General features: G+C 40.0%; 1 protein-coding gene across 1 annotated transcript in view; it reads left to right on the forward strand.

The window, feature by feature from the left end:
- Nucleotides 1-7246: 7246 nt before the first annotated feature.
- LOC131962916 (fibroblast growth factor 14-like) overlaps nt 7247-16175 on the forward strand; it is a 64359-nt gene continuing 55430 nt past the window's right edge. Inside the window, exon 1 of the mRNA XM_059328020.1 lies at nt 7247-7529. Coding sequence (XP_059184003.1) covers nt 7328-7529 — 202 coding nt within the window. The 5' untranslated portion in view covers nt 7247-7327. The remainder of the gene's footprint in view (nt 7530-16175) is intronic.

Raw genomic sequence — 16175 nt, forward strand, 5'->3', positions numbered from 1 at the left:
GGTTTTACATTTAAGGTTACTTACGTTATGTTTAAAAAGTACAAAGTATTTCATAAGGGGAAGGTAAAACAGATGCCATTCATGCTTTTGAATGAATAAGGCATTTTATTTTGAAAAGCTCATCTTTCTTCTTTTTAAACAATTTGAGATCAGTTCACAGCACAATAAGCAATATAAATAAACATAAATAAGCAGTAACACTTAGATTTAAACAGATACATAGATAAATATATATAAAAGGGGAAAAGGGACAAACTTGAATTAAAAAAAAAAAGTTACCAAAAAAAAGAAAATATATTCAAAATAAATCATGACAGGGGTGAACATACATAGAAAATGATTTAAATGAAAGCATATCTAGAGCACACAGTTTTAATAGCTTTTTTTTGCTGAAGCTCTTGTTTTAGGTGAGCTCAGTTTATTTTTTTAAACATGAAAATCAGGCCTTAATTGAATTAATTTGCATTAATGATTAAACGTTTTTAGGAACAAACAAAACTTTTGAAAAAGTTAGAAATAACACATAATAGTATCCACGATTAATCTACAAATAAGTTGCCAGTGTGTACCTTAATTACGGAATCAAAATAAAGTGACGCAGCACCTGGCGAGCACGCTAAGTGACGTAGTTTACGTCATCGCTTCAACAAGGTGCATGCTGGTCCTAGCTTAATTGCAAATGCTAATATTTTTTTGGCGGGGTGGAGCCACCTACAGAACTTCTACCTCAGTCAGGTGTGTCACAAGACTGTTTCCCTCCAAACCACCAACCAGAACAAAGACAGGATGGATGTGAGTTATTTATGGACTGTTTTTAAGTTTATAATGCTTAATTAGGTTGACTGGTATGGCATGTATTGTTTGAAAGTAAGTTTTGTGACTTTAATTCCTCTGTTGTTTGAGTAAATGAAAACACACATTACAGATACATAAATTAAGTTAGCTGAAAGAGCAACTTAATTTATTATTATAATTATCATTTGTTTAGGGTTAGGGTTTGTTTAATAATATTCAGATCAGCAATATTTTATTTTCATATTTCTTGTATAGGAATAACTCCAACTGTTGACCCTGGTTGACTGGTTACACTGGGACCAGATAGGCTGAGTGGACTGGTTACACTGGGACCAGATAGGCTGAGTGGACTGGTTACACTGGGACCAGAAAGGCTGAGTGGACTGATTACACTGGGACCAGAGAGGCTGAGTGGACTGGTTACACTGGGACCAGAAAGGCCAAGTGGACTGGTTACACTGGGACCAGAAAGTCCAAGTGGACTGGTTACACTGGGACGAGAGAAGCTGAGTTGACTGGTTACACTGGGACCAGAAGGGCCAGGTGGACTGGTTACACTGGGACCAGAGAAGCTGAGTGGACTGGTTACACTGGGACCAGAGAAGCTGAGTGGACTGGTTACACTGGGACCAGAGAGGGTCAGTGGACTGTATGAAGGAGGACTTTCAGACAGGTGAGTACAACAACAAACTTATTTATTTAACATATAAAACCTATAAAATGTTTCAATTGCATACTCCATGGTGGTAGAGAAGAGAAGCAACAGGTAACATTCATGTTAAATAATGAATGAACATTTTATTGGAGACAGAATTGCTCTCATGGGGACATGAACTTTCTAGCTACACCAATGAAATCAGATAAAAACGAGTAGAGCTGTTCTGGTGTAAATGATCTCCCTGAGTGCTCTAATTGAAACTGAAAGTCTCTGGTTTATTTTATGAATCCCCACTGGCTGCTAACATCTCCTCACATTTCCTTCTTTTTCCATTTTGTTTTCTTCCCCTCACACCTCTCTCTGTGTTCCCTCACTCCTTTCATTTTTCTTTTGTCCTCTTCCAGCTATACTACTTACCGCATATAAAAGACACATACACAGTGTACCAGGCGTCACGTGTACCTCTTATGTGTGTGTGTGGTGCTTGTTTTGATTTAAATGTCAGACTATACATGACTAAATGAGCAGGAGACATGGTGTTTGTGAGGACCGTTATCCTGGACTCATTTGCAGATGCTGCAATGCAGCTGAGAGTGATGTCTATTCCAGGAAGTTTGGTGTTAGTCATTTGTAGCGGTGCAGAATTTAGAAAATAGCACTTGCAAACATCCAGTAATACCATATCATAAAGACAGATTGTCAGATTTAGATGGCTTGAAATGATCACTCTGAAATACAAGAGTCCTTGGTGGATACAGTTGTTAAGTTACTTGTTGTCAGACTCTATCCAAGACCTATTATTAACCTCTAAACCCCACCAACCCAGGTTTGAAAAGTATGTTTTCTTTAAAAAAAATCACGAAAAATAAACAGTTTATCATAGAAAGATACTGTGAAATTGGGCATTATCGTTGGAATTTGACCTTTCCGCTTTCGGCTCTTAGATTACATAGATAACAAAGGTTTCCATTGAGCCAAAACGAAGCTTTAAAATTGTGATATTTCTTTCAAAATCACTTTATTCTACATGTCTCATTTAAACATCACCAAAAATTATCTGTTTGGAATAACTAGATCCTGTTAAAAACATTAAATTCTGCACTCCTCTGTGACACTGTGAGGCCATAATTAAATCTGCTGAAACGGACGATCACGTGACAAATGTTCACTGAAAATCAGACAGAACCGCAGGCAGTTTACACAGAGCTGAGAGGAGAGGACAGGAGAGTTTGTGAGTAGAGGTTGCAAACATGTAAATAAGCATTTTGCTTATTCACTAGTAGACTCATTGATGTATTTTTAGAACTTGATTGGCCCGTAGACATTGTGATGACGCCACATCTATAAAACCTCCATGGATCAAAAATTCATACTAGATGATTCATAATAGAGACATAATTCACCCTACTCATCCTGCCAACAGTTTTACAGAGGATCATTTACAATAATGGTGTCTGGGGAAATCATTTTTGGGTTGCAGGGGGAATTTTTGCTTTATTACTGGGAGTGACCACAGGCTGAGTGGTGCCATACTATCCAGTTCCATAATACAGACCTCTTATATTCCTCCTCTTCTTTTTAATGCAGGTGGCAACTAGGACCCCTCTCTCCTGTTGGTTTAATTATATTGAACATTTATTTAAAATATGTTATATTTCTATCAGAAGAAAATTATAATGTGATGACAATGCCAATATTGTTTAAGGAACCTTTTTTAAATAGTTGTGGTACCTTTTTGATATAATGAAACGTATATATTAATGGAGATTGTATAGTTTTAAACACATACCTGAACCTTACCTGATAAGACATTTCACAGTCGACTTCTTGTTGTGAGTGCACAGCTTCTTGCTATGTTTAATTTCCTCAGGTTTATTTCTACCAGCGCAGAGAGAGGACTTTATTACGCTGCAAACATCAAAGGCACTTTAGACATGAAAGTCGTTTCCCGTTCCTCAGTAAAACTGCTGTTTTGAGGGTTTAGCTTAAGAAATGGACTGAATCACAGGCAAATGAGCCACAAACCTATCTAGAGAATGGATGGTGTGTTTTAAAAGGCTCTAAGAAAATGCTCTAAGGGACTTCATTGTGTGTTTCTCTGTAAGTTCAGTTAAAGCATTTGAGACTCTATAACTCATGTTGTAGTAGAATGAGGATAAATCAGAAAGCTAGTTATTAGTATTAAGGGACACAACAGGTGGATAGGGTCATTTTTTAACTTATAGATATCACCATGAAACTTCCCCAGTTTGTAATTTTTATTAAGACAATGTTTTTTTGCATTACAAGTTTTCTGAATTTGTATGTTAAGATATGCAAATGAGGTGTGGACTGATTAAATATGCACTAATTGGCATATATTTCCAGGACATAAATCTGAACATTGGATAAAGCTGATTTCAAAATTATTTTATTTTGTCGATATATTAGATACAAAGCTTTTTTACAAAAGGAAATTGGGATATCTCCTTTTATCATTTCATAAATCAGGAATTACTGTCAAGATCCATAAAAAGTCAATTTATGTCACAAATTTTAGGAACAAAATGCTCTACAAATCACAATATGATTATATATAGACAAACCCCGTTGAAAAAAACCTTCAGAATATAGTTAGGAATAAAACTGGTAAGATTTGTGTCTGTAAGTGGAGCTGAAGTTGAGATGCATGGCTCAGAGCATAAGAAAAACTCATTTTGATGAGTTTTGATGTTATAATGAATATTATTATATTTCAGGATATATTATCATTTGTATCACATGGGGCCCAATATCCCTAGAGGCGCCCCTGCATGTATGATTAACATTTTTTAAACTTTATTTAGTAGAACATTTTAATATAAAAAACATTGCAGACTTGTGCTTAATAAAATAACACAAATAAACAAGGAAATTACCTTCAGACAAAAATAAAAATGCATTTAAGCAATGGACATGGAGTAAACAGATGATTAAATTATAAAAATAATATAATAAACGCATTATTCCTCTGCAAAAAGATAGCTTTACATTTTCCCAGTGCATGAATGCTCACCAGGATAACTCAGCTGTCCACTTGTGAGCTCCTGTGGATTCAGCACTATGGACAGCGCCAGCTCGCTCCTCTGAAAACACTGCAGGATTTTTCAGCTGCGTTTCAACCCGCAATAACACTGTCTGCACAGCCGAGGCAAGCTTTTAATAATTTCTTTTCAGTACATATGAAATACACCAAGCAGCCCTTAATTCAGCGTTATTTCAACTCTAATCATTTAATAAAAATAATCAAAAAATGCGGAAAAAACAGTCAATTCTAAAAGATTAATTCAGATTGCGTGCTGTGTCATAAACCGTTTCTGTAGCCGAAGTGGCCAGAAGAACCCAGTGTTGGAGAGAGTCGTGCAACAGGTGTGTGCATTTGTCGACAGAGAAGGCGGCATTAAAGTGCCAGATTTTCTAACGGAGTTTGGAGCAACGCCTATCTGATACAAACCAGGGCGCGCTCGTAAAACAGCAGTAAAAAGAGACAAAGGTTTGTGGTGATCTCGTTCCCATATTAGTGACGCCACCTCGGCACCCCCCTTCCCCAAATCTTGCCGGTTACGATTTATATCCAGTCAGTCCAGATACTGACGGTGTGGGAACCACGTGTCTGCGTAACTGCAAGCAGCTGCTCTCAGTAGAGCTGCATCAAGCTGCACGGGCAAACCGGAGGTGAGGTTCCTTCAAAACAAAAGTCGAGGGCAAACCAGACTTTTACAGGTACAAAGTCACGTACATTAATAGTGCAAACTTTGCAAATAGTTCCTTGATAGTTGGCTTTTGTATTTTTTGTTTATTTTTTATTACTGATACATGTGCTTTTATTCTGTTTCGAAGATGAGCAGATTCGATTTTAGTTTTGATTTACCCCACATTTCTCAGTATTTCTTTGCTAAATTGTCTGTTTTATAAAAAGAATGCACAAAAAATATACTAGGCTATATGAAAATAAAATGAAATATTGTTTTGAGGAAAAGAGAGAAACATTATCCCCAGATGTAAATGAAAGTGTGGTCAATTTAAAAAAACAAGGTTTTATAAAAATACATGGACAAAACTGCACTTAAATAAAGAAAAATGTAGGAAAAAAATATATAGACTAGGCCAGGGATGGGCAACTGGAGGCCCGGGGGCCACATACAGCCCTCATCCTCACTTGAAGTGGCCCTGAAAATCTTAAAAGTGCAGTGTAAAAATGCACAAAATTACTTCTTGCAATTAATGTTGGTCTGCTGTTCTTGCACTGAAAAAAAAATCACAGTAAGTGGTTCTTTTTTATTTGCTTCAAACGTTTTGTATTCCTATTTTTCTGCTATACATGCATTTGAGCATGAAATATGTTAAGTTACTGCTCTATAAACATATTTAAAATTGCAGTTTCATCATATCTGATTAAAGTGCACGGTCCTATATGTGGCCCTGTGGTAGTGTCGATGAAAAATTGTGGCCCCCTCCAGCATTTAAGTTGCCCGACTAGGCTATATGAAAGAGAAAAGGAGAGACACATTATAGTGTGGTCAGTTTTATAAAAATACATGGCCACAAATGCACTTAAATTAAATTAAGTAAAATGTAGGAAAAAATATATACTAGGCTACATGAAAGGGAAAAAGAGAGAAATCCCCAGATGTAAATAAGAGTGTGCTCAAGCAAGAGTTTTTTTCGATGTTTTGTTTTGAAGGTGTCAACCGGAATAGGAGTTTGGTGTAATTGCTCCCACTTTGTTGCTGGTTGGGTATAGATAGTCAATGCACCTCCTCGCGCCCCACCGGCCGTCGGTCGTCTCGAGCGCTGCTGAAGAAGACGCTGAAACACCGGAGGAGCGCGAGAGGACCACGACCCGGACCCGGTCTCCTCCTTCTCCTACTTCTTCTTCTCCATCTAGTTTCTGGAGTAGTGGAGACAGCAGAGCCACAGTCCAGCAGCTTCTCTCCATCAGCAAGGTGAGGAAGAGGAGGAGGAGAGAGGAGAGGAAGAGGAGACAGACAGACAGACAGCAGCAGTATCTTGGCGCATTGGAGCTTATGGATTATTGAGAAGTGGAGGCCGAAACGCGGATCAAATATTCATAAGGACTTTTTAAAGAGGAAAACACAGAGTGGGATAAGTGCAGAGATTCCCTGCAGTGATTCACCTGTCCAGTCCAGCGCAGCATGCGCTCCCACTGACCACAGACCAGAGACCCAGTGCAGTGTGTGTGTCTGAGCGAGTGTGTGTGTGTGTTTGGAAAGGAGCCCCCCTGCTGCAGTACTTGTCTGCTGTAGCCTGCTGGTACAGGGATGCCACCGACTTGCTGACGGACACCCGGTATCCGCACCCCTCCCCTCCTCCTTCCCTCCCGGACGGACGGACGCACCGACCCCTGCGATCCCCACTAATATGCAATGGTTTTTTGTGCAGAAGCCGACAGCTGCCGCGTACCGCCGACTTCACGCTAGCGCCGCCGCATGCCTGTCCGCCGCTGCCGCTCCTCTCCCCGCGCCGCGCGGCAGACGACGCCATTTGAAGAGGAGCGCTCGGGGGCTTTTCACGCCGCGGCGGCCGGGCGGCAGCAGCAGCGACCTATCCTCCGCCGCTGAGGACCACCGGCCGCTGGGGCAGCCAGAGGCGGAGACCGCGGAGAAAAGCGCCGCAGCGGTTGCTCTTTTCCTGCCGCACGGGGACGACGTCGACGCGGAATACGTGCTGGTCTCTGGGCTTGTGGAGGAACCGGGCGAGAAACCGGGCGACGAGCCGGGCTTCCTGCTCATATTCTTGTCTATGGTGCAGATTGGGGGGCCAAAGCACCGCCGAACTGAGCCCAACAGCTGGCCGGCTCTGCTGGCATGCAAACAGGGGGGCGGACCAGCCCCCATGCGGTGGGTGAATTTTAGGCTGCCGCATCCGGAGCGCCTCTCGTCCCCCACCTCCTCTTCCTCCACCTCCTCCTCTTCCTCCTCCTCCCCCGTCTCGGCCAAATCCATGCGGTTTATTTGGAACAACATTTTCAGCAAAGGATCGCATATGCTGCAGTGTCTTTGTGGCAGGAGCCTCAAGAAAAACAAGAACCCAACTGGTGAGTTTGTTGTGTGTGTGTGTGTGTGTGTGTGTGTGTGTGTCTCCTCTCTTGCTTTCTGCGTGTGTACGTGCGCGTTTGGGGGTGCTAGAGAAAGACTTTATTGCATTTCTGTGCGTGTGCCTCCACGCAGGAGTGTGAGTGTGTGTGTGTGTGTGTGTGTGTGTGTGTATCCCCTCTCCAGACTGCACTGTTCGACTGCTTGCTGGTGTTTCTCTGCAATCGCAGTTGTGCAGCAAGTGAGTGCACTACAGGGAGGGGAGGGTGTGTGGTGGGGGGGCAGCAGGAGGTGGTTTTGGGGGAATGATAACTTATTAGCACAGAAACTGACTACAGTGGCAGTGCGTGCGAGAAAGAGTGCCTGCGTGCAGTGCGTGGCAGAGATGCTGCAGAAAATCAAGTCTAATGCAGCATGCAGACCCGTTCAGGCTCCAGTAACCTGCATGATTAAACAGCACATGGCCTTATTTAGACTTCCACTGTGGATATTCAGTGCATACTAGGGGAGCAGGAACGAGTGTTGTGACTGCATCTGAAGACTGGATGTGATGCTGTGATCCAGAGCTTCTACTTTAGGGCTCCAACCATGCTTAGTGCAACTTTTTCATTCATGTGAGCTGTTTATTATGTCCAATGGCTAGATTGGTGCACATGTCCACCTTCTAAAGTTGGATTTGTGTCCCGTCTGTCACAGTTCCAGGCTAATAAGAGTGAGATTCAGGCTGTTTGATTCTCTTAGTCATGCTCTCCAGAGGGCACAGGACACAGAGTTTGCTTTGTTCTCCACCAGATTTTCCCTCCACTCTGTGTGAGAGCAGGGCAGAGATTGACATTGGCATTGCAACAGGAAATGGACGTTGTTTACATTATTGGCGTATTGACATTGCATCAAAAAGTTGGCCTCATAGCCTCATGACAGTTTTTAGAGGGTGACAGCAGGCCTCATTCGGGCCAGTCAGATATGTTTTTCATGTGGAAGTTTTATGAGGTTGGAACTAAAAGATGACAGATTTTTGTGCATTTAGAAGAAGCCTCAAGGCTTGTTGACAATTCTAATAATTTACTACTTGTTTAAGTGGAATGTCAACACAACTTCCTAATTTATTTATTTTTGTCATTTGGGTCTTTATAATAAATTGTAAAGGGCCTTTGTCATATATAGTGAAGTGAAAAAGTTATTGATGGACTAGATGATAAAATAATAACTATGGTTATAGCCCTAATATTAAGTAAGTAGTCTTAAAAATAACTGACTAATGAAATTTGTAGTTATAAATATGCAAAGTTTTAGGTTCTTATAAAACATGTTGTTTTATCATTGGTCAGTGGGCTGTCTTGCTCAAGGGAACTTCACCAGGAACAGTAGACTACTACAGCAACCAGGTGTGGACTTGAGTTGTGTAACTTTAGACTTGACAAAATAGAAAAAGACTGGAAACTTAGACATTCACGATGACTTGTGACTTCACTTTGACTTGAACACACTACCTTCCCCCATACACTTCTATGAAAGTGCAATGTCAGCACTACTTTTTCTATACATAAGTTCAGTCAAACGTCTGGTTCTTGTCAATTTAAACCATCGTTGATCTGTTGTTACCACTACATTTGTTGACCATGTACTATAACTTGTCTCAGACTCAAAACTTAAAGTTTAGGACTTGGGACTTGAGTGAAAAAAAGTCACTTACCTGTGACTTTAGAAACAATGACTTGGTACCTTCTTTCAACTGGCCAGTAGAAAGTGGCTCAAGCAAGTTAAACAACTGTGACCCAACAAAGCCAACATTCACTTGGCTGCAATCTGAAAACGCAGACCATACCTGTTTGTCACAATACGAAGATTATAAACTTCAACACAACACTCGATACTTCTTTCAATACAAAAACAGGAGGATAATTCTTGGAGACCATGCCTTAATATCCACAGTTTAAGGACCAGGTGATTTTCGTCCCGTTGTTCGATCTGTGCATCTTTGGGCTGTAAATGTGACTGTCAAATGTATTATAAAGGAACATTATATCATGTTTAACATGTGGGCTTAATACAATACTTTGTAACTGAGGATGCTGAGTTGCAGTTGCAAGCAACATAATTCGTTTTTTGTTGTTTATGTTGCTGTGCAAGTGGAAAGTGTTTAGAAAAGTTTTTAGAAGAGTCAACTCTGCCCTGCTACCATTAACTCTAAGATGCATCAACAAGCCTATTAACACAGTACTGAGAGCCTGCATAATATAACATATTCATTATGTCCTTTGCTGCATTTCTCTATACATTAACATCACTCTGTGGTGACGCAAAGTACATATTTGAGTAACCACAGACAGTCAGCAGTGAAAAGTGATGAGATGAGGTCAAAGACATTAATGCTGTGTCTCCTCTTTGTTCCTGAATGCTTAACAGTCATTTTTTTTACTTGTTTGAGTGATTACAAAGCATTGTTTGTGTTGTTTGGAGCTGAGTGGTGTCTGGGGACTGCCTACAAGAACCTCAACCACAAATGCACAACAAAATATTGTATAAATTGCATCTGTGCTTGCAGGAGACGGGCAGATAAAGTACAGAATCAGACTTGTTTGAGTTGTAAATATCTCCTTGAGAGCATTAGGGCTAAGTGGCATTTTCTGACACACAAATGTCTGTTTTTCTCCTCATCACTGACTGATATAACAATGATTCAACATATAAACAGAAAAGGGTGGGAGGTAGTTTGTACTTTAACAACAATCATTTCAAGAAAAAGGCATCCTCTTTCTGCTGTGTGTGATCAACAAGTAATCTCTGGGAAAACACTGCAGCCAGTAAGACTTTAACACCCAACACAAACCTCTAATCTTGTAGATTAAAGGTGGAAAAACCTCAATATTGACGTATTGGCACAGGTAAAAGAACTAATTTGCAACAACAGTTTTACTAACTACAACATTTCCATGGCTTCTTTTCACTGCCTGCCAACACGCCACTGCCTGCAGTATATAAAAAATGTGGCACACGGCTGGTTGTTTTTTCTGTGTGTCCTCTGGGCTTTGGGTTTCTGCTTTCATTCCTTTTTCATATTGTGCTCCTCTTTGCTTATTTGATGAATTGGCTTGAAGCTAGACTAGCTGGCTCTGAGTGAACACGTGCACTCTTGTGATAAATAAGCAGGGATATTAACCTTCTCACTCATATTGCCCTGCAGTTTCAAACCCCTTCTTTTCATGTGGATTGTCAGACTGCAAGTTTAATGCTCTTTTGAAGTAAATAAATCAACTAATGTTACTGCAAAATATAATACTGCATGTTTATGCATACTTTATCTGTACTTTGGGGCTATTTTCTCCCATAATATGTCTTATTTCAGAATAGTGGAAAGAAAATATGCAAAATTTTGTAGATTTCTCCTAAATTCACAAGAAGTTAGTGTTCTATTGCAGCATATATATCATGAATGTCTAAACCTCGTCATCACAGGCATCTTTAGAACGATTCCACTCTCCTGCACAATATTATGTGTTTTACATATTCTATATTGTTGTTGCTGTAAATTAGATTCAATATTTTGCCTTCAAATAGTCATTTCCATTAAGAATGTGTAAAGATCTTTAAAGGCTGTTTTCTCAAAATTAGTTTTTTCCTCATAAATCTCAACTTCAGCTCCACTTATAGACCCCAAACTTACCAGTTTTATTCCTAACTATATTCTGAAGGCTCTGAAGCTTTACAGAGGAGTTGTCTATATATCATTCATACCTTGATTTAAACAACAGTTTGTTCCTAAAACATGATGAAAATTGTATTTTAATGGCTTTTGACAGTGTTTTCCCTTATTTCCTGCTGTAATGCCAGTCTCAGTGATTTTGTGTTGACAATTTAAATGAAAGCAATTGCAAACTGTAGCTCAGAATCCTGGCATTTGCATTATGTCTGTTTGTCATGTGAGGCAATTAGCTAATGAGACAATATCTTGCTTAACCACACACACACTGTGGGAATGCAAAGAAGAACGGCAGTATGTATTGTACGTGTGCAAGTTCCCAGCAGCATCCTGCAGCCAGACTCATAGATTTATAGCACCATTTAGCTGTCACTCTCACTTTAATTAAAGTAAACATATTGCATGAACTCTCTCCCTGAGAGTTTTACTGTGTATGTGTTTGTGTGTTTATATGTAATACACACAGTAGTTGGTGTTGAAATATGGACTTGAAGGGAGAATTTGCTGACTCAGGATTTGTTGCTGTTTTCCATCTGAATTGCACTATTTAGTGAATGTCCTCTGGGACGGCTGAAATACAGCTTTGTTTAGTGTGTGTGTGTGTTTGTGTGTGTGTGCGTGTGTGTGTGTGCATCAGTGTGTATGTGTGATTCAGGAAGAAGCAATTTAAACTTGCTTTCTTACTACAGTTTATTTTGTTGAGCGACTGTATTATACCATATATATTATGGTTAAAGAAGATATTTCCTGCAGAGTGTGAATGGTTGTCTGTCTCTCTGTGTCAGCGATAGTTTGGTGACCTGTCCAGGGTCTAAGATGCACCCAGTGTCAGCTGAGACTGGCTCCAGCCCCCCACGATCCAAGTTTGGATGAGTGGTTAAGGATAACCTGCTACCTTTTGCAGCCCGCATCAAATTCAAACCTCTAATGCTGGCCTACAAAGTTGTCAGCCACTTGAACGCCCTGATTCAGGCATATGCTACCTCACGACCGCTGCACTCTCCCAATGAACGGCGCCTTGCTCTTCCACCCAAGGCAATCCAGACTCTTTGCGTTTCTTGTTCCCCATTGGTGGAACGCACTACCAGTTCTTACCAGAGCAGGGACGTCCCTCTCTACCTTTAAAAAAACTCCTGAAGACCCAACTCTTCAGAGAGGACCTTCTCTTGTAGCACCTCACCACAATTCTACTCCTTAAAGAATTGTCACTAGCACTTATTGCTGCACTAATGGCTTTTATTGCACTATACCTTGATTATTCCCCTTCTTCTGTAAGTCGCTTTGGATAAAAGTGTCTGCTAAATGACTAAATGTAAATGGATAATGACTCAATGGTTAATGCATTTCGTAAAACTTCTTCAATCTTCCCCGGCAATATTACCCTGATTTGTTGTCAAGTCATTAATATCCAGTTGTGTAGACCCAATTACTTTGTTAAACAACAACAATGCTTACAGACGACTAGGGTTGGACCAGGGTCAAGATTTTCAAACTGGTTTGATATTAAGTCAAACACCTGAGCCGACTTTTATAGCAAAGTATACTATAAGGTGTCGCACTTTGCTCAGCAGCCGTTTGAAGCAGAAGTCAGAGTCAGTCACTCTGTGTAAATCTCTCAGAATCTGTGCGCAGGTAGCTAATCTGCTCGGTTCTGGTTAATTTCCTGTAACTGGGTCGGATTTTGTTCAACAGACCGAGACCCCCTTTTGCTAGTGGTCTTGAACCGTTTGTTTTGGTCCTAAACTGCCCACATTCAGCACAATATTGATATAAAAAGAAGAAAACACCCTCTCCTGTTTAAAAAGAGCATCACAATACATTTTTTGTCTCGTCAATTTGAATCTTTACACATTGGTTGTGCAGGTTTACTTAGTATCATTACATTTTTTATTAGCGATAACAAGTTCAACTCAGTAAACTGAGAGACGTAATGAATTATTATATATAAAAATAAGGTTTTATGTGATTAGATCAATTTTAAAGATAACCACAGACACATTCATCTTAAAACCATCACAAAATAAAAGCTCCCTTTCAATAAATCCGTCTTCAGTGATCTGCAGAAACTGTGAATGGAGTTCCAGTGTTGTAAAAGCTACTCCCCCTGTTTCCTCCACATGAACCAGCATCAGTATCATTCATTGTTAAAAAGAATAAGGCTCAACGTTACTCAATGTCTTGTGTCCCATGTGATGCGACCCAGATAGAGACTTTCACCCTTTATAGCACACGTAGGCGTGCACTCCCACGCACACACACAGACACACATGCCAGCTCACCTTCTCTGGAGAGTTGCCATTAAGGCATCGTACTTTATATTTTATTTAACACTGGAGTATAGCTGTGGGGTTAGTGCCAACTCGGATCTGTCTCTGTAAGTGAAAAGCCCACACACGCAGTCATTACACATTTATGCTATTAAAATATATTGTATTTAGATTTAAATTGGTGCTTTTCTTTGGATCAAAAATAAACTTTTGTCATGTTTTCCTCAAGCTTGCAACAAAGTGAATTTGTATGTGAGTCTCTCTCTCTGTTGCGTGCTGTTACAGTGTCCAAAAGTGATGAGTCGGCAAAATAGTGACAGTCATTGTGATGTCTGTCCTCTAAGGTCACACAGAGGGTTTTGGTGCAGTGCTCTAATATGCTCCCTTTATGTTTAGTGTGTGTGTTTGTGTGAGAGCGAACTCGTTAGTTCATGGCCACATTGTCCAAAACCGACTGAGTCTGCAAAAAAACATTATGACTTTGCCGCTGTGACCTGCCTTCGTCTGAACTCTCATGTACGTCAGACTTCACACGCTCACAAGCTGTCAACTAATCTCAGCCGTCACGGAGCGCACAGAGCAGTCACACGGGTCATTTATATAATCGGACCAGAACAAACCAAACTGAACTGAACTTTGAAAGTGAAAAAGTCATAAAAACATCCAGCATGTGACGTTATGGTTATCCTTTAAAAAAATACAATTAAAGTGATGCCAGTCACATGAATGGAAGCATTCTGTTTAACTATTGATTCTTTATATTCTCAGTTATTCTTTATAGAATTAGCTGACAATGTCTTTTTATGCCGGCTCAAAAAAAATTACTATATCGGCCACTATATCTGTGAACTTTGCCCTCAAAAATACCACATCGGTCGGGCTCTAGGCCTATCACACGAGTTAACATTTTTTTTTGCTCTGGGTACGGAAAGATTTACCCTTTTTCAAACAGGTGGAGCTACGCAGGAGTTATTGCCCTGACAGAAAAACTCCTTCAGCCAATCGGTGTACCACAACAGGCAGTGGAGGGTGGGTCATAAAATATCATATTTTGGGATAAATGAGCAGTTAAGGATTACACAAGCTATGCCCTTTACAGCTGGTAGAACTGTGAAAATGTCTCTGCATCCAGTAAACTCTAGCATTAGCACTGGTTCTTTTGTTTGCCACCATTGTTGCATATATTTTACCTCATCATCTACAATGCAGTCCCTGATTGGCCGGTTACATCGTTAACTGCGGCACTTTCTCTGATTGGCCCTGGTAATCTTAATTTGTTGAAATGTCTCATTAAAAAAGTGAGCTTGCAATGATTGGCTGCAAGCTAAACTATAGTAAATATTACTTTCTGGGTACATAAACGGTTTGATTCTTTGCTGCAGTTTTTCCGATAAAAAACTGTTGACAACTGAGACAGGACTAGTTGCTTTTGATTTCCACTGTATTTTTTAAATGCTGTGGGCACATTGTGTATGTGTGTTTGTCCGTGGGTGAAGTGACCCTCTAATAGCACAGACTTACGAACTGGCAACTCTATTAACACAAGCTGCTTCACAGTATGAGATGTTGAACCTGCATACAGCTCTTAATTCTGGAGAGAGTGCTCCAAAATCACTCACATTTAACCTTCCCCTGATATATATTTACATATCCATGTTAAACCAAATATTAAACCATGGAACTGCCATCTACTAAATCATGGCATTTGTGCTTTGAAAGGACATTATTAAGTGAATTGACTTTTGGATTGATTACTATTGATTACAATGGATCTCTTAAACACTGGAAACACAATAATTTTCATCATGAAACAATGAGCTAAAGTGTGTGTGTGTGTGTGTGTGGCTTCTGCTCCAGGTTTCTGTCAAGAGAGAGTGAGTGCTGAGTGTTATTTTTCCAAGTGCACTTAAAAAGCAGCAGGGCATCAAAGGCTCCACTGAGAAGTGTTTTCGCAGACTGAATGATAAGAAGCAGAGAAACACTTGACAACAACTCAGTCTCTCTCTCCGGCTCGCTGCATAAAAAGTGTTTAATTGGTGTGGATGGAAACGCCAAATATACATACTGACTGGATTCTAGTGCCACAGTGTTGTAGCATAAGGCTGCTTATTCTGTTTAACAAAATAAAACTCAAGGTGGGGGTTTGTGTGAAAGCTTCACATATCCAAATATGTTTAAGGACACAAACAAGGAAAGGTGCCTGTTGTTTGATAAAGCAAAACACTTCTTGCCTGTAGATGTGTTTATATATATATATATTTTTATAAGTAAATCTGAGACTAAGATCATAAGAATCTGTCGGACCAATCACATTTGAGCAGGAGTAGGTGACTGTAGATTCGGGCTGCACAATTAACCAAAATGTTGGTAAAAAACAAAATAAAGACTTATGCAATATCAAATTCTAATGCTTGTTTCATGCAAAATATGTTTCAAATTACCATTCTGAATAAGGAATTGTCCTGGCCTAATAAATTGTATTTACATCAGTCCGTTATCCAGATATCTGATAGCTCCACCGGAACACTAACCGTAAAGTGGATGCAAATTTTGAAATGTGGCATGAAAGAAAATGTGAATTAGTGAGTTTCCATCAACTGGTTTAGAGCGAATAAACAAAGCTGCAGTAATGTATTTGGTCAAAAGATGGCAGTGTTTTGAAAAGCTGTAGGCTAATCCGT

The sequence above is a fragment of the Centropristis striata genome, chromosome 24, assembly GCF_030273125.1.
Source record: "Centropristis striata isolate RG_2023a ecotype Rhode Island chromosome 24, C.striata_1.0, whole genome shotgun sequence".
Taxonomy (NCBI): domain Eukaryota; kingdom Metazoa; phylum Chordata; class Actinopteri; order Perciformes; family Serranidae; genus Centropristis; species Centropristis striata.